The sequence below is a fragment of the Python bivittatus genome, unplaced genomic scaffold, assembly GCF_059951505.1.
Source record: "Python bivittatus isolate LINGU-HERP-01145 unplaced genomic scaffold, Pbiv_v1 ctg000570_np1212, whole genome shotgun sequence".
Lineage (NCBI taxonomy): Eukaryota > Metazoa > Chordata > Lepidosauria > Squamata > Pythonidae > Python > Python bivittatus.
Window position 1 is genome coordinate 16,559,500 of NW_028277097.1, and position 27,083 is coordinate 16,586,582.

At 39.9% G+C, this 27,083-nt stretch overlaps 1 protein-coding gene across 5 annotated transcripts in view; it reads left to right on the forward strand.

Annotated features, from left to right (window-relative positions):
• Window positions 1-27,083, forward strand: part of SMAD2 (SMAD family member 2) — a 55,249-nt gene that overhangs the window by 23,521 nt on the left and 4,645 nt on the right. For 4 of the 5 annotated variants that reach the window (XM_088152955.1, XM_088152956.1, XM_007425495.4 and 1 more), the window contains 6 exons: window positions 17,161-17,250; window positions 18,224-18,417; window positions 19,739-19,873; window positions 21,637-21,711; window positions 24,652-24,705; window positions 26,579-26,791. In XM_088152955.1, coding sequence (XP_088009081.1) covers window positions 17,161-17,250; window positions 18,224-18,417; window positions 19,739-19,873; window positions 21,637-21,711; window positions 24,652-24,705; window positions 26,579-26,791 — 761 coding nt within the window. The remainder of the gene's footprint in view (window positions 1-17,160; window positions 17,251-18,223; window positions 18,418-19,738; window positions 19,874-21,636; window positions 21,712-24,651; window positions 24,706-26,578; window positions 26,792-27,083) is intronic. The other variant, XM_088152957.1, reaches the window with a different exon arrangement.

A 27,083-nucleotide genomic window follows, 5' to 3' on the forward strand; every position in this document is an offset into this window, starting at 1 on the left:
ATGTACTACTCTAGTTTGAATGTTGCAACAGTTACCTCATTGAAAACTTTGCCTTTCAGGAGCAGCTGATTTTATTTTATATTTTATGTTATTTGAAGCTGATTGTGGCACTAACCTTCCATGCAAAGTATGTGTTATATATCCTCTAAGGCCCTTTGTCACAATGCAGTAACTGTGGCATTAAATGACACCTTGCTTGCAGATGCTCACTCTATCTTCTTTGCTTATAGTACTATAAGCTGTACCCTGCAACAAAATGATATATGTGCTTATCCATACAGATGCTTTTCCTGGGATGGGAACACAGGCTTGCCTGTTCAAATCCTTGTTGGATTGCTGAGGACCCCCAGAAACTTCACTAAGTACATAGTAGTAGTCATTGTTTACTTCAGATTAAAAGGTGTACAGGTATGCTTGAAGTGGCTACTCATTCCATGCTCCAGATCATAATTTTCCCATGATAATCAGTTTCACCTTACATCTTCCCAGGGTCTTTGTATCAATTCAGAACATTGGGGTGTTGCTGAACTTGACCGAGGCCACAGTTTTCCCATTACTGCTACTATTTTATTGATTTATTTATCTGCTTTTTATTCAGGAGTTCAGGATGTCATAGTAGTGCTCCCTCCTATACTTTTCCCCACAACAACAATCCTGCAAGATAGGTGGAACTGAAGAGAGTTACTGGTCCAAAGTCATTCAATGGCCTTTTGTGTCTTAGGACAGACTACAGTCTAATATCAAATAGGCAGCATCTATTCCAATGGTCCAGTTGCCAGACTGCATGCATCCCCTCTAGTGATATGTCATGGCAGACAAAGCTCAGAATGATTGTCCTGCTAGATAGCCAACAGTGGTAGGCAACTCTCCCAACATGAACACAGAATTCCCTCCCCACATTCTTTCTGACCAGAAGTATAAATTTCCTGAACAAGTTGGGGAGCACATTCTGTATGACAAAGTAACTGAGGATGTTGGAATCATCAAGAATACCAAGGTCATTATCAGTTGTCTAGAGGTGTTGATCTTATGGAAGGAACGCTGCACTTTTGAACAAGTGCTATGAAACAGGATAGTACAGATTGTCTCCAACAGTTCAGCTGCAGTCAGTTATATCAACGCACAGTCAAGTGTGAAATGATGTTCCTTTGTATGCCTAATTTGACAATTCTGAAAATGTAGCATCACACACCAGTTACCTCCAGGGGCAGGCAGTCTTCCAGGATCCAATCAACCCCTGAAGTCTAGAAGCTAAAGTCAAATCAAGAATATTTCATAGGAACATAACACATGTACTGTTCAAATACCGGGAGAGAGCAATCACAATTTCTGTTTCCTTTCACAGTATTCTTTGAATGGTCATCTGTGCATTAACACAATTCACCCACTTTTTCCTCTACTGATGCTTACTCCAGTAAGTGCTTTCAGTCTTAGGAGAAGAGAGGAGGAAATGGGAGCTGTGCCGCTAGGCACGCCCAGTGGGATAAGCTTCCAGCTAGAAATCTCAGATCCAGAAGACTCTGAAAGCTGCTCTGCATGAACAACACAATGTATTGTTGTTGTATTTTTATCCCGCTTTTTAAATTTTTACACACACACACACACACACAAATAACTCAAGGTCGTGAACATACCTAATACTCCTGCCTCCTATTTTCCCCACAACAACAACTCCTCTTTGAGCTGGGTTGGGCTGAGAGAGGGTGACTGGCCCAAAGTCACCCAGCTGGCTTTCGTACATAAGGGAGGCCTAGAACTCTCAGTCTCCTGGTTTTTAGGCCAGCGCCTTAACCACTGCATCAAATGATGATTCAGACAGATTGCAGTTACAGGTAAGGGACATGTCATATTCAGGTAGAGTGCTTTATCTGAGACTGTACCCGACTGAGAATTTGAATACCAGTGAGAGAGTGACCCAGTCCCAATACAGGTTGAATTCTATTCCTTATTTTTCATCTCTATTTTGTCTGGATTTATTTGTTCACCCTTGTGTGGTCCATAGATTTAGAATTTGAACAGCTTGGATTTTGATTTTGAAAAAGCAAATTGGAATTTGGCGTATTAACATCGGTGAACATAAACGTTCTGGATGACGTCTCCCAGTAGTTTAAGGTACATGCTAAATACCAAGAGAGAACCCTAAGGGATTCCACAAGCCAACAGTCCTGATGTTAAATTGAAGTTCCTAGACATTCTTTTTGAAATTTCCCCAAAGGAAACTGGATGCACTATAAGATAGACCTTCAAGATCTACATCTGCAAAATAGCTCAGTAGGATATTAAAGGCAAAGATTTTGACAGCTAATGAGAAATGCAGCACTGCAATGAACAGCGTTTAAATGGTTGGTGGCCACATTTAGCAATTTTTGGATGGGATAAAGAACAGTGAATGAGGCACTGATGCAGAATGGGTGGGCACGGCTGGGATTGTCTCCTTTTATAAAAAAAAGTTTTTATTTTTAAAAACTATGTTAACCATATTTTTGGACATGCTGCAATTTTCATACTTTCCATTTCAAAATGGCAGGAGGCTGCATCACCAGCAACACAGTTGGAGAGGGCTCTGACAGTCATGAAAAAGAGCTTCAGGGGTTACCTGGGGCCCTGACTTGCCTGTCCCTGGCCTAGCAGAACCAGCTAGGATACACATCTACTATTCATTCAGTTCATTGTGCTGATTGTTCATTAAGACAACCAATCTCCATCCCATTACCAGGCCTGAAGCCAGATTGAAATAAATCAAAATCAGGGATATAAATATGTGGATACAAGGTTGAGTTAGAGCTTCCTTCTGCCTTTGTTGCAGCTGTTGAAGCCCTTCCCAAAATTATGTCTGCTATGGGATGTAATCATATTTATATTAAAACCCTTCCCCCGCATTACTGATTACTGATGATTAACTAGGAATACACAAAATGAAAAATCTATTTCATTTTGAACCCAGAACAAATACCTTGTGTTTTGGAAGTTCTGCTGAACCATTCTGGGTAGGTTGTGGTTCAGGAGAACCAAAATCTGGAATGTTCTAGGTTTTGGACAAAATAAAATTCAGATACAGGTAGTCCTTGGGTTACGACTACAATTGGGACCAAAACTGCTGTCGCTAAGTGATGTCGTAAAGTGTGATGTCATGTGATCATGTTGCTTAGTGACGGCAGTTGCGATAGTCCTGGTTGCCATTGTTAAGCGAGGACCTTGTGAATCATTTAAGCGAGGACCTCATGTGACCACGACTTCTGACTTCCTGCTGGCTTCCCCATTAACTTTGCTTGTGGGAAACAGGCAGGAATGTCAGAAATTGCCATCACGTAACCATGGGGATGCTGCAACAGGTGGAACTTTGAGGACCCGTTGTAAGTCCCCCTCATTCAGCAGTTTTGCAAGTTTGAACAGTCGCTGAACAAGTGGTCATAGCCAAGGACCACCTGTAGTCTTATAAGATGAGTAGGGTGAGGCTGGGTGTGCCTCGCTCTCTCTTCCCTCTGCACAGCCTGTGCACTGTCCTCCCTGCCAATCTTCCCAGCGCCCTCTTTTCCCTTCCAAAACTTCCGCTAGTTTTGAAGCCAGATTGGCAGTGGCTAAAGAGAGATATGGAAAACAAGTTTCTGGGGAGAATAAGCAAGCAGGTGGGTTGGTTGGACAGGTGGTGCTTGCAGCCAAAGATTTTGGGGGGGTTTTCCTGCTCATCACCCCCATCTCAAGTATGGGGCATCAGCACTTGATATGGACCACTCAGAACTAGTTGTTCTGTGCACATAATAGTTTGTGTATGGGTTGTTTTGTATATCACTAAGAATGACATTTTAAAAATTTAAATAGTTTAGTTTAATCCGATTATTAAAAATTAAATTGGATTTTACTGTTATCTTAAAGCATTGTGTAACAAATGAAGGCTGAGAGATAAATACTACTAATAATTTCTGATTATTACAACCATACTTGTTAACACCAGAATAGGCAGTTGAGAATAAGAATGGGGATAGGTTTGTCCTGTTCTGCAAACTCTGCATATGGAGTCAGGCCCTTGCTTCTCTCTTCCAAGTGCAAAGGTGAATGAATAAAACACTTGAATTAAAAATAACTCTCCCACAGACATCCGGTAAACTTGTTAGTTGACTGCTTTGTGCACTATATCAAGAATTGGCGTAATTGGATGGCACTTACAAAAAAAAATGAAAAAAATAGATTGATGTGTCATAGCCAGCATTCTTAACATTGAGTTAAAGTGCAACATTGAGGTCTGTTTCTGTAGCCTTGAACAAAGTGCAGGGAAATAGCTATAAGAGTTCTAATGCTATTGAAATTTGGAAGAAACAGAAATATGCAGTGACATGAAATAGAAAGTTAAATGGGTCCAACTGATTTGTTTGTTAACATTCACTATACTCAGTACCAGGATCATTCCTTTGTTACTAAAGAAGAGGAGTAAACTATGATATGGACTTCCAACAGATGTCCTTACATGTTGAGTACCAGATATATACTCAGTTTCAGGGCTCAGGAATTCCATGCTTACTGTCATGTTAGAAATTGCAGAGTTCTGTCATGTAACTTTGAGAGGCTCTGGCAATCTCTTGTAGCTTTGGACTGCAAAGTATTTGCAGTTAATGGAATTCAAACATTTGATAGTTGAAAAAGCAGGCATATCTTTTAGTTCACCAACGGCTTTTTAGAAAAGCAATTATTTACATCTTCTGATTGATTAAATGTACTAGCCTCAGTAACTGACATCTAAATTTCTGACTGCTATTACTTAAAAGCTGAATCCAATTTAAATACCTGATCTGTTGAAAATACAGTGCTCCGATACTTTTGAGTATGATTTGAATTTTCTAGAGGAACATGAATTTCATTGACTAAATGCCTAAGTAAATATTTGGTATGCCTTTATATGAGATAGTTATGTAACTATTAATAACTGATCCTAATGACTGGTACTGAAAAAATAAAAGCTGATTATTGAGTATGGAAATGAAAGTGGGCTCAGTGAAGAGCTCCTTTGGACATCAACCAGGCAACAAATTTACAGCAATTTTTTAAGTCACAAAGCTGATAAGATTTCCTGTGATTTCAGTATGATATTATACCATTGCTCTTCCTTTAAAGGAGATCATGTTGTCCAAACGGCAATACAATGACAAATGAGGTGTGCAAGATGCAAAGTGGCAGTCAGTTCTTTTGATTGGCTCCTTCACTCCTGGCCTTCCAGAGAGATCTGAAGACCTGGCTCTGCCACTTGGCCTGGGGTGGGGAGGGAAGAGACCAAGTGTAGGGATGGCTAGCCCCTTAGAGGCCTGTCGTCTGCAGCTCTGGTAACCATCAGCCTCTTGGACTTCTTTTTTGGTAACGCTTTGTATAGTTTTCATGTTTTATGTAATTTTGGATATATTTATTGTTTTAACGGATTTTGTGAGCCACCCAGAGTCCCCCATTAGGGGGAGATGGGCGGAGATAAATCTAATAAATAAATAAATAAATAAATTTCTATGCTAAACAGTAGAACTCTAGAAAAGAATAAGAAAGAGCAAAAGACACTAAAGACAGAAGAAAAGAGGAAGAAACTTAATGCTATTCATCATTTCTCTCTGTACTTTTTAGACCTTAAAACCATTCTTATTTCACCATGCTTACACGTTTCTTCACACATTGCACTTTCTTTTTTAAACTTCTCAACTCTCTTTTTGAAGATCTTATCAACTCCATCCTCTCAGCCCATTTAGTCTTCCAACATATATCCGCTTTGTGATTCAGTCCTCATTCTCTTTATACGATCAAGCCATCTCAATGTATCTCTTTCATGCTAGTCACTTTTGTATTCAGTCTGCAGTCATTAATTACTCATTCATTCTTAATCCCATCCTTTCTTGTTTTACCACACATGCTTCCTAAGTACCCCATTCCCACTGCCTTCAATTTTCTTTTATGTTTCCTTTGCCATACTCTGATGTGTTCACTTATTTTTTTAATTGATCTTAGATGGAAATTAAAATTGAAGAGAATGTTCACTCATCAAACTACTCCGTGTAATACCAGGCATGGAGAACTGCAGTTTATTTAAACCATAGTGGGTAAGCAAAAAACCCAGAGTTTGAATGTTTTCATATACTAGTTTATTCTTTTGACCTTTGTTCTAAACCTATATTTTCATGGGTTCAGAAATGACGGGGAACTGATGGTTTAAAACAGTAATGGTTGCGTTCATTTTTCTGATGTGGAGCTGAAAAAAGGGGGTGAAAAGACTGCAAAGTTAAAGCTCTTCAGGGACATTTACAGCATGATTGTAAAAGTTTCTCAGACTCTTGGAGATTTGTCTGTGGAGAACTTAGTGCCCAAGTCAGACAGCTGAAGTACCAGTGCTGTGTACCTTTGCTTTGCTTTGCTTTGCTTCAGCCACAGTTTTGTTTGTAAGTACAACTTATGGCTGAAAAAGCACGGATAATACAGTACCTGATTATCATGACTTGATAACACAGGGAGAGCAAACATGAATTTTCCAGTGGAATTCAACAGGAGGAAAGGATAACAAAGAGAAAGAATGACCAAGGAAGCTGTGTGTTCTGAGAAATTGGGCATTCAACTGTGAGGGGTGAAAATATCATCTCCTGAATAGCTGCTGATTGGAAGAGCTGTGTCATGAGAACTGATTTCCTGTTTGGGTTATCAGATGACTGCTGCTTGCTGAGTAAGCCAAGACTGTAGGAGGTATATAAGAAAGTCAGGTTCCTGGGTGTGAGCTCATTGAGCTGATGTCAGTCCTACGAGGCAGATCAGATCAACAAACAAACTCCACAGAAGACTAAAGACTACTGTTATTTTTTGTTGTTGTTGTTTAGTCGTTAAGTCGTGTCCGACTCTTCGTGACCCCATGAACCATATTGCGCCAGGCCTAACTGTTATTTAGATTGGCTCTAATAACATAATGTTGCAAGTCTGATTCTCCTTCCTCTCTTTTATAACCATGTGAATTAGGGAGGTGTCTATCCAAGATGTTTGCACACACACTCTACATGTCCTGGACTTAATCTGTGTCTTCTTTCTTGTCTCTTTGGTAATGGTTCTGCCCTCTGTCCCTCAAGGCCATCCTCTTTATTTGCTACACCTAATGATTAATGTTTGCCTTAGGATAAATGGAAGTTCCTGAAAACAAAAATATGAAAAGCACAATTATAAAGGGGGGGAAAAAAGAGCAGTCTAGCAGAAGAAACCTTCACAAAAAGCTTAATGAAGATCTGAAAACAGAATACAAAATAAAAGGAAAAGAATCTGTATATGACTTGCTCAGTGAAGATGGCAAAAGGTTAATGGACAACTTTCGTGTCTTGGCTTCAGCAGCAGGGAAGAATGCCAGAGTGGCAGGCAGGCAGGCAGGCAGGGCGGAGGTTTTGGCTTGGTGTGGCTTGGATGAAGACAGTGCTCCCCTGGTCTTTTTAATGCAACTGGTGGTACTTTCAATATCCAGGTCCAACATCCCCCCCCCCCAAACTTCTTTATCATGGCATTGTAGAATTCTGAGTCAGAAAATCTCTGGAACTTCCATGCATGTGAGGTATCACTGTCCTCCTCTCTGGATAGCTCCCCTTCTTGATCATACCTTCAGAGGAAACTTGATTTCTCATTTGACTCTCTTGATTGTTTGCTGGGCCAGTGGTGCTGTGAAATACTTCCTTCCTCGATTAACACATTTGATCTCAATAACACCAAACAAGTACTCTTGAACTTCCTTTCCCACTGCTTCCCTCTCTGTGTTTCTTGCCTGTTCCCTTCCTAGGGAGACTTTGGTACTTTTTTAGTTGTCTCTTGTGCAAGCATAATGATACATACAATCTTCAGAGATGCAGGGGCATATGAAGGGGAGGAATATACTCTGATTTGCTTTAGTTTAGTTCATGAATTGAATGAACATCAAGAATAGCTTGCAGTGCTGTTTTACCTAGAGGTTGGTGGCTTGTAGATGGGCTTGCTAGAAGGGGGACTTTGGTCCATAGGGAAGCTACCTTTTCCCCCAGTTTTGGGCCACCTAGTAGACTTAGTTACTCCCAAGTGTATTTCAGGCATAACGGGGTTTGCTGTCTTCTCTTCAGACAAAGATCTCCAGTTTGGTACTCATTTTCTCACTGCTTGCCATTTAATAGATGTGAAGGTGGGATGTCCTACTTCTCCCAGGGACGGGAAGGGTGAAAGATGTTGAAAAGCCTATTATTGAGAAAACTGATGCTTGGATGGAATTTCATCTAGATACTGAATTCAAGGCTCCTGTCGGGGTGGGGGAGGGAGGTCTACTGGAGGGCATACAATTGCAGCCAACCTGTCTGCATTTTTGGTCAGATGCATCCCAGTCTCCTTGCAGTGGGGCAGTGCTGTTGCTGAACATTGCTCCACCACTCTTGTCATGCCATCTTCCATAGTCAACCCTACTGAAAGGACATTGAATCCTGCAGGAGAAAAAAAATTAAAAATGGCCTAGATATCTCCACTTGCTGCACTCACTGCTTACTTTAATGAGACGTAAATGAAGGGAAGAGAACCCCGCCAAGTTTACCAAGCCTGCTGTGAATGGCTGCAGCTGTTTCCCATCTTTTTGAGTTTCCACTACACTGCCACAGTAAACACAGGGTACTGCTCTTTTGTCTCTGTTTGCTGTGTCTGCTCAAGAATATTAAGCTCTTTCACTCTCTGAAAGTTGTCTCTTACTTCATCCTTTTACTTTCCTGCTCCTGTTATCTGATTCTTTGGCCTAAAACGGAGCTTAGGGGAATCCGTTTCTGTTCTTAGAAGGTAGAGGTAAGGCTAAGGAGAGCGGGTTAGTCTCCACCCAGTGGAAAAAAACCTAAAGTGATGAAGTTAACCCTTTTCAGTTGGCTGTATCATCAGGTGATCAAGGATTGGTGGGATAGCTAATACTTAGAAGGCAAAAATTAAATTCAAAATGGATCTTAATAGGTTAGGGAAATGGGTTGAAAATAACAATGAACTATAACAGAAACAAATGTGCAGGTACCAGAGGGAGGATTCCTGATTTAGTAACACCGAAAGGATTGTGGAATAGTTGATTACAAGTGGAGATGAATTAGCAGTGATACTGCTGCAAAAAAAAAGGTAAATTCAATTTTAGGATGCATCATTGAAAGTATTACTTCTAATCTCAGAAAGTAATACTTACTCTGTATTGGTTAGATCTCAGTGTTTAATATTATGTGATAATACACTAATATTAAGCATTGAGAGATTGTGGAACAGGTTCAGGGATACATTCTATGAAGAGAAATTAAAGTGGCTGGACGTGTTTAGTTTTGAGAATAGTAGGCTTTCAGGGGATAGGATAATACTCTTGAAAGTGCCTACAAGGATGCCACACAGAAGAAAATCAAGACCTGTTCTCTTTAATTTCAGAATATAGAAAACAAAACAGTAGGCTTAAGTTACAGGAAGGCTGAATGTTTGAAAAATAACAGTAAAAGCAGTTTGACTGTGGAATCACTTAGAGTTGGTAGGTTCCTCTTCACTGTATATGTTCAAGTAGAGGCTAGAGAGCCATATGTCAAGGAACTTAATTTCCTATACTGAAGAGGTATTGAACTAGAAGGTTTGAATGGCCATGTTCAACTCTGATTCTGTAGTTCCATGCACAGAACCCTAAGTTGTATGCTACTAAGCAGAGTTCGGATTTGGATTGAAGCTTTGGAAAAATTGATGCTTTAACCTTAATACTATTAAAAATATATAAACAAAAAGTATAAAATGCTAAAACTATGATGGCCACCCATTGTTTGCCAGGACCAACGGCAATATTTCATTTCACCAGCTTTTGAAAAGCAGGTGGATGGACATCCCATGGACCTTCAAGAGAGAGACTGTTCCATAGAAAGGGAGCTCCTACCAAGAAGACCTGTTTTCTGGTTCCTGCCTCATGAATTTTTGTGTATGGGGCTCTTTTAATAAATTGGTCAACTTGCTACAATTGAGTCTAGTCAAGTCATCTATTGATGTATCCTGATACTGTGCCATGGAGGGCTTTAAAGATAATTATCTTTATCTGAGGAACTGCCTGTCTCCGATTACATCAGCCCATCCCATTAGATCTGGCAGGGAAGGTATGCTATGAGTTCCATTGGCCAGGGACTTGCATTTGGTGGGTCCGAGGAGGTGGGCCTTCTCTGCCGTGGCTCCCTTCTCATGGAACATTCTCCCTCCTGATGTTAGGCTTGCTCCTTCCCTGCTATTGTTTAGGAAGTCTCTCAAGACCTGGTTATATCATCAGGCCTGGGGGTCTTTGGGAACTGGAGACATTTCTCAGATGGCTCCACTGTGATTGATATTCTGCTCTTTACATAGGGTTTGTATATTTTAAATTTTTTGATGATATTTTACTTTTTATCCTTTTATAATGTTTGTTTTTTTTAATTATTTGATGTTTTATTTAATGGTTGTACGCTGTTCACAGTCACTTTGTGTGAGATGGGTGCCCATAGAAATGCAACTAATAAATAAATAAATAAATAATGACTAGTATTTTGAATTGGGTCTGGAAGCCTATTACAACTTTAGGATCAGTGTCACTACACTGACAAGGTTGCCTTATCAGCAGTCTAGCTACCACATTTTGCATGGCTACTAGCCATTCACTTCTTTGCCAGCTGGAAGTAAAGAAGGTTAACCATTTGTTAACCTTTTTCATATTTGCTTGATGTGATTGATTTGGTGGGGGTTAGTTTTACCCCAAGGAAATCTAAGGCTATTGTAGATAGAAACTAATCTATCACTAATTAAACATGTTATAGAATACAATATGAATAGCTTCCATTGTAAAATTTTAGATGTAATGATTTGATATGAAAAATCATCTTCAAGATTTGATCTGTACTGACTGTTTTCAGTGGGTCAGTTCTTTGAGGTTGTAGTTATTAAATGAACAGCTCTTCCTGAATATGCCAAAAGGAAGGCATAGAATAAAAACAGAGCTATCATGACAGAATAAGACAGACAGCTCCTTATCAAACTGGTGACTTAAGTATTATACTTGAAAAGGTGAATGTTCTACCATTCTAAACAGCAGTAAAATTATAATTTTCATGTAAGAGTGAAAGATCACTTGCTCTAGCTATGTAATAGCCAGTATTCATACTCCATGGCTGGATTTGCACTTGATGTGTGTGAAACTCCCTATTATGGCTTGTGAACCATGTTTTCTGACTTACCCTGATTTGTGAAATATTGCTAATGCCAGAATAGATTTTCTTAATCTGCACTGTATGTCTAAAAGAAGCCAAATGTGAACTCTTTTTTCTGATTCTGATCATTACGGCTTATCATCAGTTTTATTCTGGAACGTTGTTCATCTGTAGAGATTGTAGTAACCGTTCAGATTTATCTTGTCCATTACTTCTTTAGCAGTAATGAATGGTTGTTTGAAGACAGCTGGATCAAGTCCTGAGGAGCAATGAGATTTAAAAACAGTCTCCATTTAAGCAAACTCCCTTTGTAATTAGGTTTCTTATATTTTGGTTAGTACACTTCAAAAGTGGAGATTTTATTACAACTGTAATATAAAGTGTCTTCCCTCACCTTCTGTCTTCAGTTTTTAGTGGTTAAATGCTATCTCTCTGGTAATAAATCTATCTTGTCTAATAGCCTTCAGTACATATTGTAAATCCCTTCACTTTCTTTTCAAAGCATTGTATCTAGAACTGTATATTTTGTAAGATTATTTTCTTCTGAAGTACTAGTTTGCAGGCTTGCTATCCTGTATTGACAGAGCTTTATTGCTGCAAAATAACTAATTTCTGCACATTATGTGTAATTTAGATATATTGTGGAATTTGTTGCCCAGAACAGTTTATTTGTCCCTTTACTTCTAGCTGCTGAAACCCAGTCTTCTCTGTCAGGGTCACAGTATGGGGGATTTGATCCTAGACCCTGGTCTCAAGGATGCCTGATGATTTGTAGCTGGAGATGCAAATTTCTTTCTATTTTTTTCAGTCTGTCAAAGATTGCAGAGAAGAAATGTGCAGGCAGTATGGTAGCCAGTTTCCAAGTGATAAGCAGCAAACTATTTCCTGCTCAGCAGCACTTTAACCAAATCTACAGAAATCTATTCATCTTAATTCCACTACACTCAGTAGCCCCAGGTCCCTCCTCCTTTTATATGTGCTCTACAACTTAGAGAAGACCGATGGAAGATATGTTTTGGGGCTGAGCACTGGAGCAGCCAAATATTTTGATTGTTCATTGCAGAGTAGCATGGGACTTCTCTTTCCTCTCCTACACAAAGATGATCGGTTATTTATTTTTTTTCTGGTGTGAATATTGAACAGTGTGATGAACTGTTGCCAATTCTGAAGCCTGGTAACTACCTCAACCTCAGCCTCTGCACTGTACAGAAGTTTTGGGTCTCCAGTAGACAGAAACAATAGCAAGTTACTATATCATGGTAGATGAGTATCCATGATTCTTTGCACAAATAGATATATGGGATCTGTTAATGTTCACCACAGCATTTCAAAACATTCCAGAGTTCAAATGAGCCATCATCTCTGTCCTTGAGCAGGAAAACCATGTGCCAGTGCATGGATCAAGGATAGGATAACACCTTTCCACTTAGAAATACTGCAGAGAAGTCTCTCCAGTGCCATATTATCCTTTCTTACCCAGCATCCAAGCAATTCAGTATCTGTTCATTACATTGGTACTTCGTGTCACGTATAGATTATTTTCACCCTTGCTTGTAGATTCAGTTAAGAATGGCAAGGGTTCTCTTTAGTCTGTCCTGGTTGTTTCCTAGTAAAAATACAGTCTGTTTTTTCTGACATTTTAGTATATCATCCTCCGTAAGTTCTCTGCAGGTTAAACATAAAAGCAGAATCTAATAAATTAGTGTTTCTCATGGAAAATTTGGATGGTGTATCTTCACCTGCATTCAGGTTGCCAGGGTTGCACGTGGCACAGTGCACAGTCCCACCTTCCAGTTGAGGTGGCACACTGATCACCACACAACCTATCTATCCACCATGCTGCAAGCTTTGCTTTGACTAGCCTTTGCAGTAGTCTTGGCTCTACCACGGATCCATGCAGTAAGCTAGGATTTCCCTTTCCAAGGCCAAGGATGGAAGATTCTGAGCTTTAAATGTTACTGAAATGTTACTACAATTACAAGTAAGTAAACTGGTTTGTATCCTTCTAAAGGCATTAGACCAAAAGACATACCCAACGGATGTCTTCTTTTTGCCACTTTGATTATGTTGCCTTTGAGTAATATTGCCGATTTCCTGAGAGTTTTCAGTGACATTTGAAAACACCAGCTGAGGAACTTCTCCAATTGTGTTTGCTTCATTTATTTTAGGCGTGCATATTCTAAATATTTTTGTAATGTCAAGCACTCTCAAGAGTTGCTTAGCATTTTCTTGTGTTCATTCATTCTACTTCTGAAGAGATTGTTTATTGTTTGTTTTGTTGAGGTGAGTCATTTTTTTTCCAGTACAGTTTTTTCCAGGGGTGTAACTGTATTCATTCAGAGATTGAAGTTTGTGCGTTGACAGCTACATTTTCATTCATTACTTGTGTGGTTTTGGACATGAAACCTGGGTTAATAACCTAGGTCAGTGTTTCCTAACCATGGCAGCTTGAAGACGTGTAGACTTTAGCTCCCAGAATTCCCCAGCCATCCATTCCCATTCCCCAGCAATTCCTTGCTGGCTAGGGAATTCTGGGAGTTGGTTGACATGTCTTCAGGCTGCCAAGGTTGAGAAACACTGACCTAGGTGATTCAATACTTTCTAATCTCTTTTCTGTGCCTCATAAATTGTGTCTCCTCCAGCTTTTTTTACTACCATCTCTTGGAGCCAAGCCTGATTTATCAGTGGCAGTTTATAAAAACAATTGTCACAGCGTATTGCCCAAGTTTGTCTTTTGGGAAGTAACTATTTTAACTAAAATAGATTGAGCCAGCCAAATATTAACCAAAATTTCAGGTAGACTGTGGTTTGTATTGAACTCATCTGTAAAGTTCTGCAAAGTTTTACAAACTGAAATGTTGCAGAACTTTGCAAATGGGTTCAATACATACCTTGAAAAGACAGCTCCGCTTGACTGTCTGGCAAACATTTTACCTTTTGGGTTGTGTATACTGTGTATCTTAGCTTTTTTTTTGTCTCAACAAAAATAGTTTCTGAAAATGCATAGCAAGAGATTAATTCAGCTTTTGTCATTGCTGCCTTTCTTCTTCATCTCTAAGTTAGAGACTGTTTTGAATCAAAGAGAATTTCCTGCACAAGGAATGGATATGTCAATCCCATGCATGTCCTGTGTATGTCTTTTATGCACATGTGCCTGCACACACATGTAGGTACATCTCACTGTTCTTTATAAAGCACTTATAAAACACATTCTGACTTAAATGTTTCGCTAGAGACAGTTGGAAAATAGAGGCTTTTGGGCTAAAATGAGGTTTTGGCAATGAATTTATAAATTTTGAACTATAAATTCAGTAAGGTAGCATCAAAATAGGAAAAATGTATAGTGATTTTTGGCATCTGGATTTTTTGCTAAGTTTTCTTTCAACAGTTGCTGGGGGATAATGGGTAAACTAATTATTGGCTTAATAGGAAGTGTTGGTCAGCGTTAACAGGTACTAATTTTCAAAACTTTTCCAGTACGGAGACCACAGCTAGTGCCAAAGATGAGCCAATTCTTTAAGTATGCAGCTTCTTCCGAAGGAGCAAATCGTTTTCAGGGTTGTGCAACTGAAGCAATTGTTTATGAGTAGTATCTTTCTGTTCTTGTGGTCTGGCTATATTATTCCAGTAAACGTAGTGATGTGCAGATGATTAATAAAATGCACAAATAAAGTACAGTGGATTCCTTTTGTTTTTATGAGCTGTTTTGCAGTATATTATAGGCCTGTGCAAACCATTCAGAAGAGCGTCTTGGAAAACACCTGTTGAATCCACAGTTGGAAAGTTCAGCGTGGTGAAGAAGATACCTCTGACAGGATTGGTATTGGGGTGAGGTGGCAGTGCTGAGCCTTTGAGAGGAAACTGTAATGCTTTGAGCAGTGGGTTCAGGGGTATCAATACTTTTGGCTGCATCTGTACCACTTACTTTGCAGACTGTCCCTCTGAATGATATGCACAGCTCTAGGAGATCAGAAGTATAAGCAATTAACAAATCATTTACAGCTTCCAGGATACCATTTGGTATGCTCTTGTTACCATGGGATGAATTGCAAGTTTCTTTAGGAGGTCAATTTGTTGTTGCCTTATTGTTGATTTATGCCAATATAGCCATGATGATTATGTATAATAACTGCTGGATCTTTTCCTGTTTTCATGTGCATAAATTTCCTTTCCCAATCGCCTGATCCTGGTTCTTAATTTGACTTTAATACCCCTTTAAATTGGTGTTTGATCAGATGTATAATCAAAGAGATGAGATTCATGTGAGGAAAGGTATGCTGATTCCTAGATTATGGTTAATTTTTTATGACTGCACTAATCCTGAATTGCAAAGATAATAGCAAAACTTACTAAAAGGCAACCAACAAGGAAGGAAGGGAGGGGTTGTGGTAGCCTTAATTCACAATATATGGTGATGTTCTTGTCTTAGGGAAAAAAAAGTTGGAAAATACGTTACCAGTGGAAAATCCACAATGCTGCTTCTATAAAGGATTTGTGAACGGGAACAGATGTTAACCGAGCTTCTTGCTTGCAGAATCTTCTGCATTTATTTAGCATTTCAGAATTAGTGGTGGCTAGGAATATGAAACAAAAATTTATATCTAGATAACAAATGATGTTTAAATATAATCAGATATCCCCATTCTGAGTTTTGGGGTATTATAGAGTATTGTTTGAAACAGTCCATGTAATGTATGCATTTCATATCTCGAGAGCAACAAATAAGCAACTGTTGTTCAGGAAGAATAGCAGCCTTGTTTTGTTGGCTGATAAGGAAAAGGTTTTTCAACTGAAGCTTTACACCTACTAAGATACATAGTCATGTTATTCTGTGGTAGCTAAAAATCAGAAAAATGTATTAGCACCTTTTCAGACCATCTGCTAGGTTGATTCTTCTCAGGATCCATGTTAATCCCACTAAACATGCAAATTGTCTAGCTGAATTGACTTCTAATACTTCACTATCCAGAATATTATCACCAGCAGGCAAGGCGGATACAGTTGCAACTTTAATTGGATTGACTTTTGGTAAGTATTGGCAGTTTTGAGTGATAATGGAGCTCCTTGGGGAGAAATTACAATGTATTGAACTATTGGTCAGATCTTAGATACAGTTTCTCCTTCTGGTTGGTGCAAACCGAAGCACATGAACTACTTCCGGAAAAATGCAAAACAGATGAAATAATGTTCTTTGTAGGTCAAACTATAGATTTTTGGGCATTAGTGTAAATTAGGTTTGTTGTGATGCTGTTTTCAAATTGGTAGCATTGGGTGCTGGGACTCCTATGAAATGACAGCTGTCTTTCAGGGATAGATTAAAGGAAAATCTTTAATATGAATCATTTTTTTGGAACTTAAGTTGAATTGCTTGCCTTCTGTTGGATTTCATCTTGTATTTGTATACTTGTTAACAACAAACTTTGGATGTATCCTTTCTCTCATATGGCATTGAAGACAAAGTGGTGGTGGTGGTGGGGCTTATAAGGACATTCCAGCAAAAATAATGGAAAACTTGCACATTCCAGCTAGTAACAAATATACTTCATCTTGGTGATTCCTGAATTCTGATCTAACAATTTGTTGAACTCTTAATATTTTACTGACATGGCTTTAGTCTGACTTTCTATTTTTCTTTTGCAAAGATCTTTCCTAAAGCCAGATACTGTTGTGTACTGCCAAGTTGAGGAGGTTTTGCCTGTTTTAAGGTATATTACAAATATGCTAATTGCATAAATCCAGCAAACTTGCTCACCGTTTTGAAAACATCATTTTACCTTAAATCACATGTTCCATTTTATTGGCCTCCTTCATATAGAAAATACATGATTTTATACTAGTAATTAAAGAAAAAGAACAAAACCCCAGTGTTTTCTATGTGAAAGGAAGTTTTCTGTACATTTCTCCCATGTCTTTACATCATGGTAGTTTGAATAACCATGCTTCCATATTCACATCAACTTTTTTTGTTTTTGTTTTTTCAATTTATACACAGCACTTGCTCTGAAATTTGGGGACTGAGTACACCAAATACGATAGATCAGTGGGATACAACAGGCCTATACAGCTTCTCTGAACAAACCAGGTGAATATTCTGCCCTGTGTCTCATTGTAGAGATCTTGTGGGAGGGTTCGGCTTTCAAGGGTCTTTTCAAGTTGCAGTGCTTCCTAGCAGCAGAGCATTTAAACACGGATGTTGTGTTCTCAGTTGATGTTTTGACCAATGAAGTTCTCTTCATATTAGTGCTGTTGGAAAAATGGGAAAACTTGGGAGGGGGTGCGACCTCATGATCTGTTCTTCATTTAACAACATAGGGACATTTTACATCATACCAAGTTACCAAGTGTGTCTTTAAAAATGCTTGCACACTATGCATTTGTATGTATGTTTTTTTTTTTTAAAGAATTAGGTATGTGCATTCAGAGACAAGAAAACAACTTGTCTGGCTTTTGATGGTTCTTTTTTTTCCATGTCACCCTACTTGCATTGTGTACTGAGACTTTGTCTTTCCCATCCCATGAATCATAAATTCATCTGCATTTGTGTAGGCCTAGGCAGTCTATCTTAAAACTAGCAAAACTTTTCAACTGGTAGCAGCAAGGAATGCAGAAATGCAAACTGATCGTGAAATCACAGACAAGCATGATGTGGCGTCTGATGGAAGCTGCATGTTCTATGCAATGTGAATTACTTGGGTATCTGACTGCTGTAATTTTATGCGCAGTCTTGTACAACCTATATTCTTACAGCAATAATTGTCTGTTTTAGCATAGTGTAAGTATTACTGGTGAGCAGACTTATTTATTGTTCAGTTACTATGTCACACACAGATTCTTTGATTCAAGGGCCAGTAATAGCAGTGTGTGCATTAAGTATATAACTTTTATTGCAAAGAACATACGCTGAAGGATATAAATGTCTGTTGTAGCTCTTTTGCATTTTTCTTTTTCGGGTAGGATGGAAAGGTGCTCTAAGCACCATAGTTCTGAGTATGTCAACTTAAATGTGCTGCAAGTAAACAACTCAGAACATTCTGGAATATATTTTCTCCCTGTAGGTCTCTTGATGGCCGGCTGCAAGTGTCCCATCGTAAAGGATTGCCGCATGTCATTTACTGTCGTTTGTGGCGCTGGCCTGACCTTCACAGCCATCATGAACTTAAGGCCATTGAAAACTGTGAATATGCTTTTAATCTTAAAAAGGATGAAGTGTGTGTAAATCCTTACCATTACCAGAGAGTGGAGACTCCAGGTACGAAGATGGCAAGCGCCGCTGTCGTAAAGGTGTTGGCTTATGCAGGCTTCTCTTACTAAGCTTCTGACTAATCCCCAGTGTGTACAAAGTTGAATCAAAAGAAGTCTGCGTTATTTCCAAGGGTTTGAGTGGGAGTTACTCCAAATTTTAATTTTTCACAGTGGTACATAAATGTTGAAAAGCATTGTTTGTTGTATTGAATGCATGTGTTTGGCACTTCTTGGTATAGCTTGGAGTTGCAAAGTGTTGCAAGCATTCATGTCAGTTAAAATGACAGAACTCCTAAATTATCTTCCTTTTCTGCTTCATTATAGAGACTCATGTGACATGAAGAATTTTTAATATAGAGACATCTGAATGATACATTTGTTCACTTTCCTTTGGTAGTTCTAGGGAAAGGGGTCCACAGTCTGGAGCAGCCACTTAACGTGCTTCATTTATTGTTTTTCACAGTCCCCAATAATTTCCAAGAGAAATATAGTTTGCTCAGCTGGATTTAAAAAGCATGTTTTTTTTTTAGGGGGGAGGGAGTTGTTGCTTAATTGCTATCTTGTCATTGTGCAAGGAGCTGCGACTGATAGAAATGGTGTCATGCTAATTTATTTTCACATCTACCATGTGAGCTGAGAGATGCCCCAAGGTGACTTAGTGAGTTCTGCATCTGGGTCTCTCCGTTCCATTTCTACCATTAAGCAGTTAAACAAGAATCAGAGAGATCTTGTTTGGATCTCAGTCTTAAAGATAATATAATTCTCTTGGTTTAGTAATTGCTTTCCATCCTTAAACTTCTACCTTTCCTCATGGGGGGGGAGGGGCGGTTCTGGGGAAAATAGGACAAATTCCTGCTTGTTAGAAGAAAGCAAGAAATAAAGAAGATAGCTTTTCTAGTAAATATGCCTAGGAGTTTCTGTGGCTAAGCCTAAATCTTGGTTTTTTACACATCTTGCTTCATTTTAAGGGGAGATCTCAGCTATCACAGACTGCGCTAATCACATTCACACTGGATATTTGGATGTAACATATATTAAGTCCCTCCCCCTGGAAATGTTGATACAGAAATTAGCATTTCATATGCTAATTGATATTGCAATTTTCTGTGTGCTTACTTGGAAATAAGCCCTGTTGCTCAAATTTGGATTCTGAGTAGGCATAAAATTGAACTATCAGTGCCTTGAATAATTAACCTTGTTGTTTCAATATAGGGTCTGCAATATGTTCCTAGTTTTATAGAGGAGTGTGTGTGTGTGTGTGTGTGTGTGTGTGTGTGTATCTATGGTAAATTGTGTTTAACTTTTTGGGATGTTTTCCCTCTTCCCAGTTTTGCCTCCTGTCTTGGTACCACGACACACTGAGATTCTGACTGAACTTCCACCTCTTGATGACTATACTCATTCCATTCCTGAAAACACTAATTTTCCAGCAGGAATTGAACCACAAAGCAATTACATACCAGGTATTCATGCAAAAGCAAATGGAACTATAACATGCCATCGAAAAACAACAGCACGGGAAGCGTGGGATTGCTTGCTAGGATTGGGACTTTTTTAGAAGTGTTGGGAGTGCTGGACTCTGTGTCCACCTAAAAGATTGTTTAGGCATCACCAGAATCTTTGCCAGTATTCTTTTTCATAAATAAAAGAAGAAAGAAGATCTTTGACAGCATGGATGGCCAGTCTACCCAGCCATAATGGATTTTGACATTAATGGAGAGTTGACAATGGATTTTTTTTTTTGTCTGATCATTTGTTGATGGCTTGAGTTTAGGAGGCATTGTCCACTATGGGATTTTTTCTGGTAGATTTTAATTAATAACGTTGCTAGTGATATTTGTTTAAGCCTAGTCCAGAGTAATTTACACTGCTAAAGTTATATAACCTGCATTCAGCAAATCTTGTTGAATTGTTTTTTAAACAACCCTTTTAAGATCTAAAGATTCTCCCTTTTTTAGAGTACCCAACTTAAGTCCTTCACATCTTGGTTATGGCACTGCCATGTTGAAGTTCCCTCCTAAGGATACTTTTCTCAAACTTCCTCTGAAGAATTGCAAAACCATAAGGATTGTTGTATTACATTTACTTAGGTGTTTAACTGATACATGTTCAAATGTACTACTAAGTGAATTTCCCCATTGTCATTTGATGTTATGGGTTGTAGCTCTAGTTTTATTTGTAGATCATAAAGAGTGTTCTGTGAGCTAGATTGCATATAAACTATGAAAAATAACTTTTGTGCACTGGGTCTAATTAAAAACACTTGAATTAACTTTTCTTACAAAAAGAACACTTATAAAATAAACTTCAGGAACCCTTCACTGTCCACAGTCTAAGGATATATTTACATTTGTTGGGGAGGGAATTGCTTTATAGGTATCTGTAGCCCCACGTGGGATCATGTGTTAAACTATTATCTAGTTTGCCTTTGGTGTGAATCAGTAACAGTATCTCAGAGAATGAATGGTGATAATTAGTTGGGTTTCCTGGCTTGGCCTGAGCTCTTTAGTAATTTTTTTTTATTTAGAAATCTGTGCATCCACAAGCTTGCTTAGATAAGTATGGGAGTTGAGGCTGTGAAAGCCAGCCCCCCCTCCCCCCCCCTTTATGGTCTTTCCTTGCGAAATTAGGTCTGCACTGGGCTTCTTCTTGTGTTTTGCTTGAATATGAATAGAAATCTCCAAGTGACCACAAGCTCTACATTTGTCAGGACTTTCCTGATTGAATGAGAGTGAGTAGAAAAGCTCTACATACTTATTTATATGACTGTCCATAGAAAGTTTGGGACCAGTATGTCCTTTCTGATAGTGGAGCTCAGAGCAGAGCTTTCCCTTTTCTGTTCCCATTCTGGAAAAAGACAGACCCCTATCCCTATCCCTCCAAAAAGTGTTAGAAATGTAGTGTATCGGTGTAACGTCTGAACATGTCTACAACGTAGAGAGACTGCAAACTGTGGCATATAGAATTAGGGTAGGGAGAAGGAAGGGAAGTGCAAGTGGCCGTCTCATTTTTTTCCCCTCTGAACCTGAACATTGATGGTCTTTGCTGTCTAATTGTGGCAATGCAATTTCTGGCCATAGGTGAACTTAGTGGGGTTTAAGGGAAGCAGTTTGACTCCCAAATATTATGTCTGTTCTTTATTCTTTATGGTTAAAACTATAGTGTGCATGGTATTGGGACAATGTTTTGTTTTAAAAGGTTATCAATTGTATTTTGCTCTTGGTAGAAACACCACCTCCTGGGTATATCAGTGAAGATGGAGAAACAAGTGATCAGCAGTTGAACCAAAGCATGGATACAGGTAAATGCCTTCATTTTTATAGTGTGCCCAAGTCTTTTGCCCATTTTTGTTATGGTTAGGGTTATCTCTAAACAAAAATGTTCTTAGGTTGATATCCATGTTAAACTACAAAGGTGTGCTTGTTTATTTAAGTTTATTGGCCACCCAACTCCAGTGGACTCTGATAGTATGTATGCTGTGCCAAAATCAGTTGAAATCTGTAGAAAAGATGCTATGCCAAAGATACTTGTTCTGTTGGGGATAAGGCAGGAAACATCAGTGATGGTTTAGCACCAGAATTGGCATACAGTGTCAAGCTTGATGAGTGGTACAAGAAATGCTGTGATAAATGTTCATGATTTAAGTTCTGCTTTTAATTCTTAAAAGGGCAAATAATGTTCAGATCAAGTAGCAGAGTTTTTAATGGATTACATTTCATGTTTTCTTGGATTCTTAGATACTGAAATGGCAAAGCATCAGTTGAACGTCCTTTTCAACAGGGTTTATATATGACCTATCCAGATCTCATAACCTTGATTTTTGTTTGTAATTGCTGATAGGAGTAAGATAAATCGTAAGCTAAGTTACTAGAAGTAATGTTAAGGTTCTACGATGACAACTCTGTAGTTCCTTCCATCCTTCTTCCAAACATTTCCCAATCTTTACAACACTGAAACATATGCTGTGCATGTGGCATGATATTTTTGGCATTGTTTAGTCGCTAATCTCTGAATCTATGGGTGGGCAATCTTTCTGACCCTGAACATTGAATACAAAAATAAGTGACGGTGGTACTCACTTCTTGTACTATCACCTGTGTGTAAATCATGTTCCCAACAGTGTTTGTGGGAAGAGATGCCCATAAGGATGACCACAATTGTATGCATGTAATCTGGATAAAATTGGGGGCTGAGCAGTTTGGGCATCCATGACAGACTTCAGGTTGCCCAGGTAGTCCTCAACTTACAACCATTTGTTCAGCGACTGTTCAAAGTTACAGCAGTGTTGAACGAAGGGACTTACGACTGGCTCCTGAAGTTATGGCTGTTGCAGTGCCTCCACAGTCATGTGATCAAAATTTGGGTGCTTGGCAGCCTGCCCGCACTTATAGCCACAGGGGTCCTTCAACTCCCCCCACCTACCTATCTCCCTCCCATCTATGCCCTCTTGGCCCCCGGCTACCCTACACTCTGCCGCCCAGCTGACCTTCGCCATTTTGTTGCTTCAGCTGTTGATGAGGCATGCCCGGCCTGGTCCTTCACAAGGCAGCTGCTTGCCACATGAGGCTTACTTCCCCAGGTCACACACTGTGGTTTCCTCAGAAGACCTGGGGAAGATGGCCTCCCGTGGCCAGCAGCTGCCTCGTGAAGGGCCAGGCCAGGCCACCTCGTCAGCAGCAGAAGGCAGAAAATGGGGTGGTGCAGTGCAGGGTGGCAGGGGCCTTGGAGTGCAGAGTGGTGAGGGTGACTGTGGCTGGGACTAGGCTGGGGCAGCTGTGGCTTTGGGCCAGGCTGGGGCTGGGCTTTGTGCTGTGCTGCAACTCTGGGGCTGCTTTTTATAGCCCCAGAGCTGCAGCGTGCCAAAAAGCCCCTCTGTGCCACACTCCTGGGCCGGGGTGGGGCTGGGCTTCATGCTGTGGCTCAGGGGCTGCTTTTTGCAGCACCAGAACCAGAACTGCATCATGACAAAAAGCCCCTTTACGCTGCGCTCCTGGGCTGAGGCTGGGCTTCGCACGAAGGGACTTTCTGGCACACCGTGGCTCTAATGCTGCAGAAGGCAGCCCCTGAGCTGCAACGTGAAGCCCTGGCCCAGCCTGCAGCCAGATTGGGGATACCTTATCAGCAGTGGGAGCAAGAAGAAGGTGAAGGTCAGCTGAGGTGGCAGCGCACGGGGTGTTGGGTCTCAGAGTGCAGGGTGACAAGTGGGACTGTGGATGGGACTGAGTTGGGGTTGCTGTGGCTTCCTGGGGCATGGCAGGCAGCCCCAGAGCTACACAGTTCTGGGGCTGCTTGCCGCCCTGCAAGGCAGGGTGCAAGGCAGCTAAAAGGGCAGAGATCGGAGGGAGATGGGTGGGGCAGTTGGAGGCAGTCCCTTACCTTACTGAGTCTTGGGACTGGGAGGGACCAAGCCCTGAATGGCTTGGATTGGGGTGGGTCCTTGGCTAACGACTGGCAGAATTCACTTATGACTGCAATGGCAAGTGCCGGGATTGCCATTGCTAAGTGATGCAGTCACATGACATATCAGTTTATGACTGCATCACTTAGTGACGGAAATTCCAGTCCCAATTGTAGTCATAAGTCGAGGGCTACCTGTATGTGTCTTAGGCAAAACTTGACTCACTTTTTCAAGCACAGCTTTATGCAGCTGTTTTTGTAGCAGCCATCTTTGTGGCAATTCCTAATTTGCTTGTGATAGAGAGAAAAACAAGAAGCCATGCCAAAACTGCCTTCTGGAATTCTCTCCACTCTTTAATAGCAGCTGCATTCTAGGTAACAAGAGAGAAGAGGGCAAAGATCTTAGAGAAGCTGGCAACCTTCTGAGCTCTTCCCAATTGCCTCTTGTAGGACTACATTGGGGGAGTGGATATGTGTCTTCTCTGCAGCCCCTGATGGGTCTGCCTCATTTTTAAGCTGGACCTTTCTTTGGCTGGCTTCTCTACCTACATCAAATTTGCTCCCATTCTGTTCAGCTTTTAGAGGATTACCCTGCTGATGGACAGACAGACAGACAGGGTCCTGAGGTCCTTTGTGTACTTTCTTTCCATCGTTCCACTGAGTTGGAAATAGTAAAAATGATTCCAGATTCTCTTGACTACCATGTCCAAAGGTAATGGTAGCTTGTGGAATAATACAGCACCCAGCTGCCTGTCTAAATGGTTTGTGTGAGGGTTGTGTGTATGTGTCTTTGTGTGCGTGTGCAAGAGAAAGAATAAAATAATGTTCTTGTTTGTTTCCCCAGGATCCCCGGCAGAGTTGTCTCCTAGTACACTCTCTCCTGTCAATCACAGCCTAGGTAAGCAGTAAACACTTTCAGCAACTGAATTGACTTTGCATTAGAAACCAACTCTAGTTTAGAAAGAGTACTCTATCAAAAAGAGATCTGCAGCAAGAGATGAATGGATTGCATTAGTTGGCACTTCTGCCCAGCACACCTTTAAAATATGTTTCAGGTAAAAAAATGCCTTATGCTTTAGGGCATTGGTCCTCAGATTTTGGGCTCACTTCCAAGTGTAGGATATGAGCAAAGATGCATATTCCACTGAAACAGGCAGACAGTAAATAAAGCCTTTTGAGCCCTGGAAAAAACAGCTACCTTATTTTAATATTTTCCTCAATGAAATTATTATTAGTTCTGTTCTAGTATCACTTGAAAAGCAACATTAATATGAAAAAAAAAAAGTAAAAGGGCTCCAGATTTTAAAAATTAAGACTATGAGTCACATCTAATCAGCAGCTTACTATTTAAATTAGATACCCCCACGGACACATCCTGAGCTAAAAATGTAATTCTAATAAGGATTTACATAGTTAAAATAAGTGCTGATCCTGCTTGGAATGAATTGTCAGCAATCCTCTGAATAGGTTTGAAAGGTATTATTGCCCATTTGATAGAAAGATAACTAAGGCTGAGTAGAATGTTGTGGGAGTTTTGAACCCCAAGGGTCTTGATTCATCATTTAGTTGCTTAGCTATACTGTTACATTGACTTTTCCGACTATTGAAGATGCTATAAAAGTGTTGCACTCTGCACTGCAGGGGACACATATCGGTTTCCTTCCCAGATGTTGTTGGACTCCAACTCAAACAGCGTCAGCCAGCATGTTCAGAGATGATGGAAATTATCTTCACCATCTGGAAGGCAACACATTTCTTCTGTCTTTTTGTAACTCTGTAATAGTGGTTACTGGACTGTGCAGTGGTCTGCCAGTTTTCTCGCAGGAATGCCCTTATTTATGAAATTGCAAAAGTACAGAGGAAAAAGTTGCTTGATTTCAGTTCTTGACCTAGTTGAGAAAATGAACTGGGAATGAGGTGCAAAAATAGTTAAACTACTTTGTTGGGATGTTACTGGCATGCTGTATGTTTAATGACAGTTCTATCAATTTACAGGTGCCTGGAGAGTTCTTTAAAAACCAACTGTTGGTGAATCTCTAACTAGTTCCAGCAACTTGTATTAATATTTCCATTGACTGTGTTTTTGGAAATGAGTCCCTTACTGTGAAAACAGTACCCTTACTTTGAAAATGCGAGTCCCTTACTGTGCTCTAGGCAATTAAATCAAGTTGGTTTAATCTGGGATCACATTATCATGGAAAATGTGGTGTTGAAGAGTGGAACCGAAAGTGCAGTAAAGATATGAAGTTGCTGGATAAAATGAGGTTCCAGACAAAGAACATAACCTCAACTCTGTTTTCCCCTAATAAGATCACTGCAAATAAAATGGAGAGGTGGCAAGAACATTTACAAAAATTAAGATGTTCAGGCTGTTTTGCTGTGTGAGATGAGTTAGAGCAGTGTTGTCCAAACTTGGCCACTTTAAGATGAGTGGACTTCAACTCCCAGAATTCCCCAGCCAGCATGGGTTGAAGTCCACTCATCTTAAAATGGCCAAGTTTGGACAACACTGAGTTAGAGGAAACATAGCTTTTTAAATAAAACATACAATATTTTTATTTTACCTGTTCAAGCAGCAGCCAATTAAATTTTAAAGTAACTGAAGGAAACCCATCAACCACTGTGTAGATAGAGCTTTGAGCGCGGTTTCACTGAAAGCAAGGACGTTCCGGTTCTGTTTCGAGAATGGTAGCCATGACTATCAAACTGTTGCCAAACATTGAGAAGTACAGTGCATATTAACCCAAGAATTATTTCTCTCTCCCTGCCAGACTTGCAGCCAGTTACCTATTCAGAGCCTGCATTTTGGTGTTCAATAGCATATTATGAACTAAATCAGAGAGTGGGTGAAACTTTCCATGCATCACAACCTTCGCTTACCGTAGATGGATTTACGGACCCCTCAAACTCGGAACGATTCTGCCTAGGTTTGCTCTCCAACGTGAATAGAAATGCCACTGTGGAAATGACAAGACGGCACATAGGTACGGGCATCTGGTCCCAGGGTGACTTACCTTTTTTCTCCAGTCTTCTGCCCTTCACAGCTCAGATCTTTCACCCTTAAAAGGTTTGCTTAAAGCCCTTACCCAAAAACATTTGAACAACCAATGCAAAAAGAAGCAAAACTCGCTTCTTTAGTTTAGTTTAGTAACTACAGCATGCCAGCTACAAAAGAACAGTAATCCAGATAATTTACAGAATGAGAGACAAGAACATAAGCGCTTCAGATGTTAAGCTTCGATATTTCTTTTTTCTCTGTTCCTCATTCCCCCACCC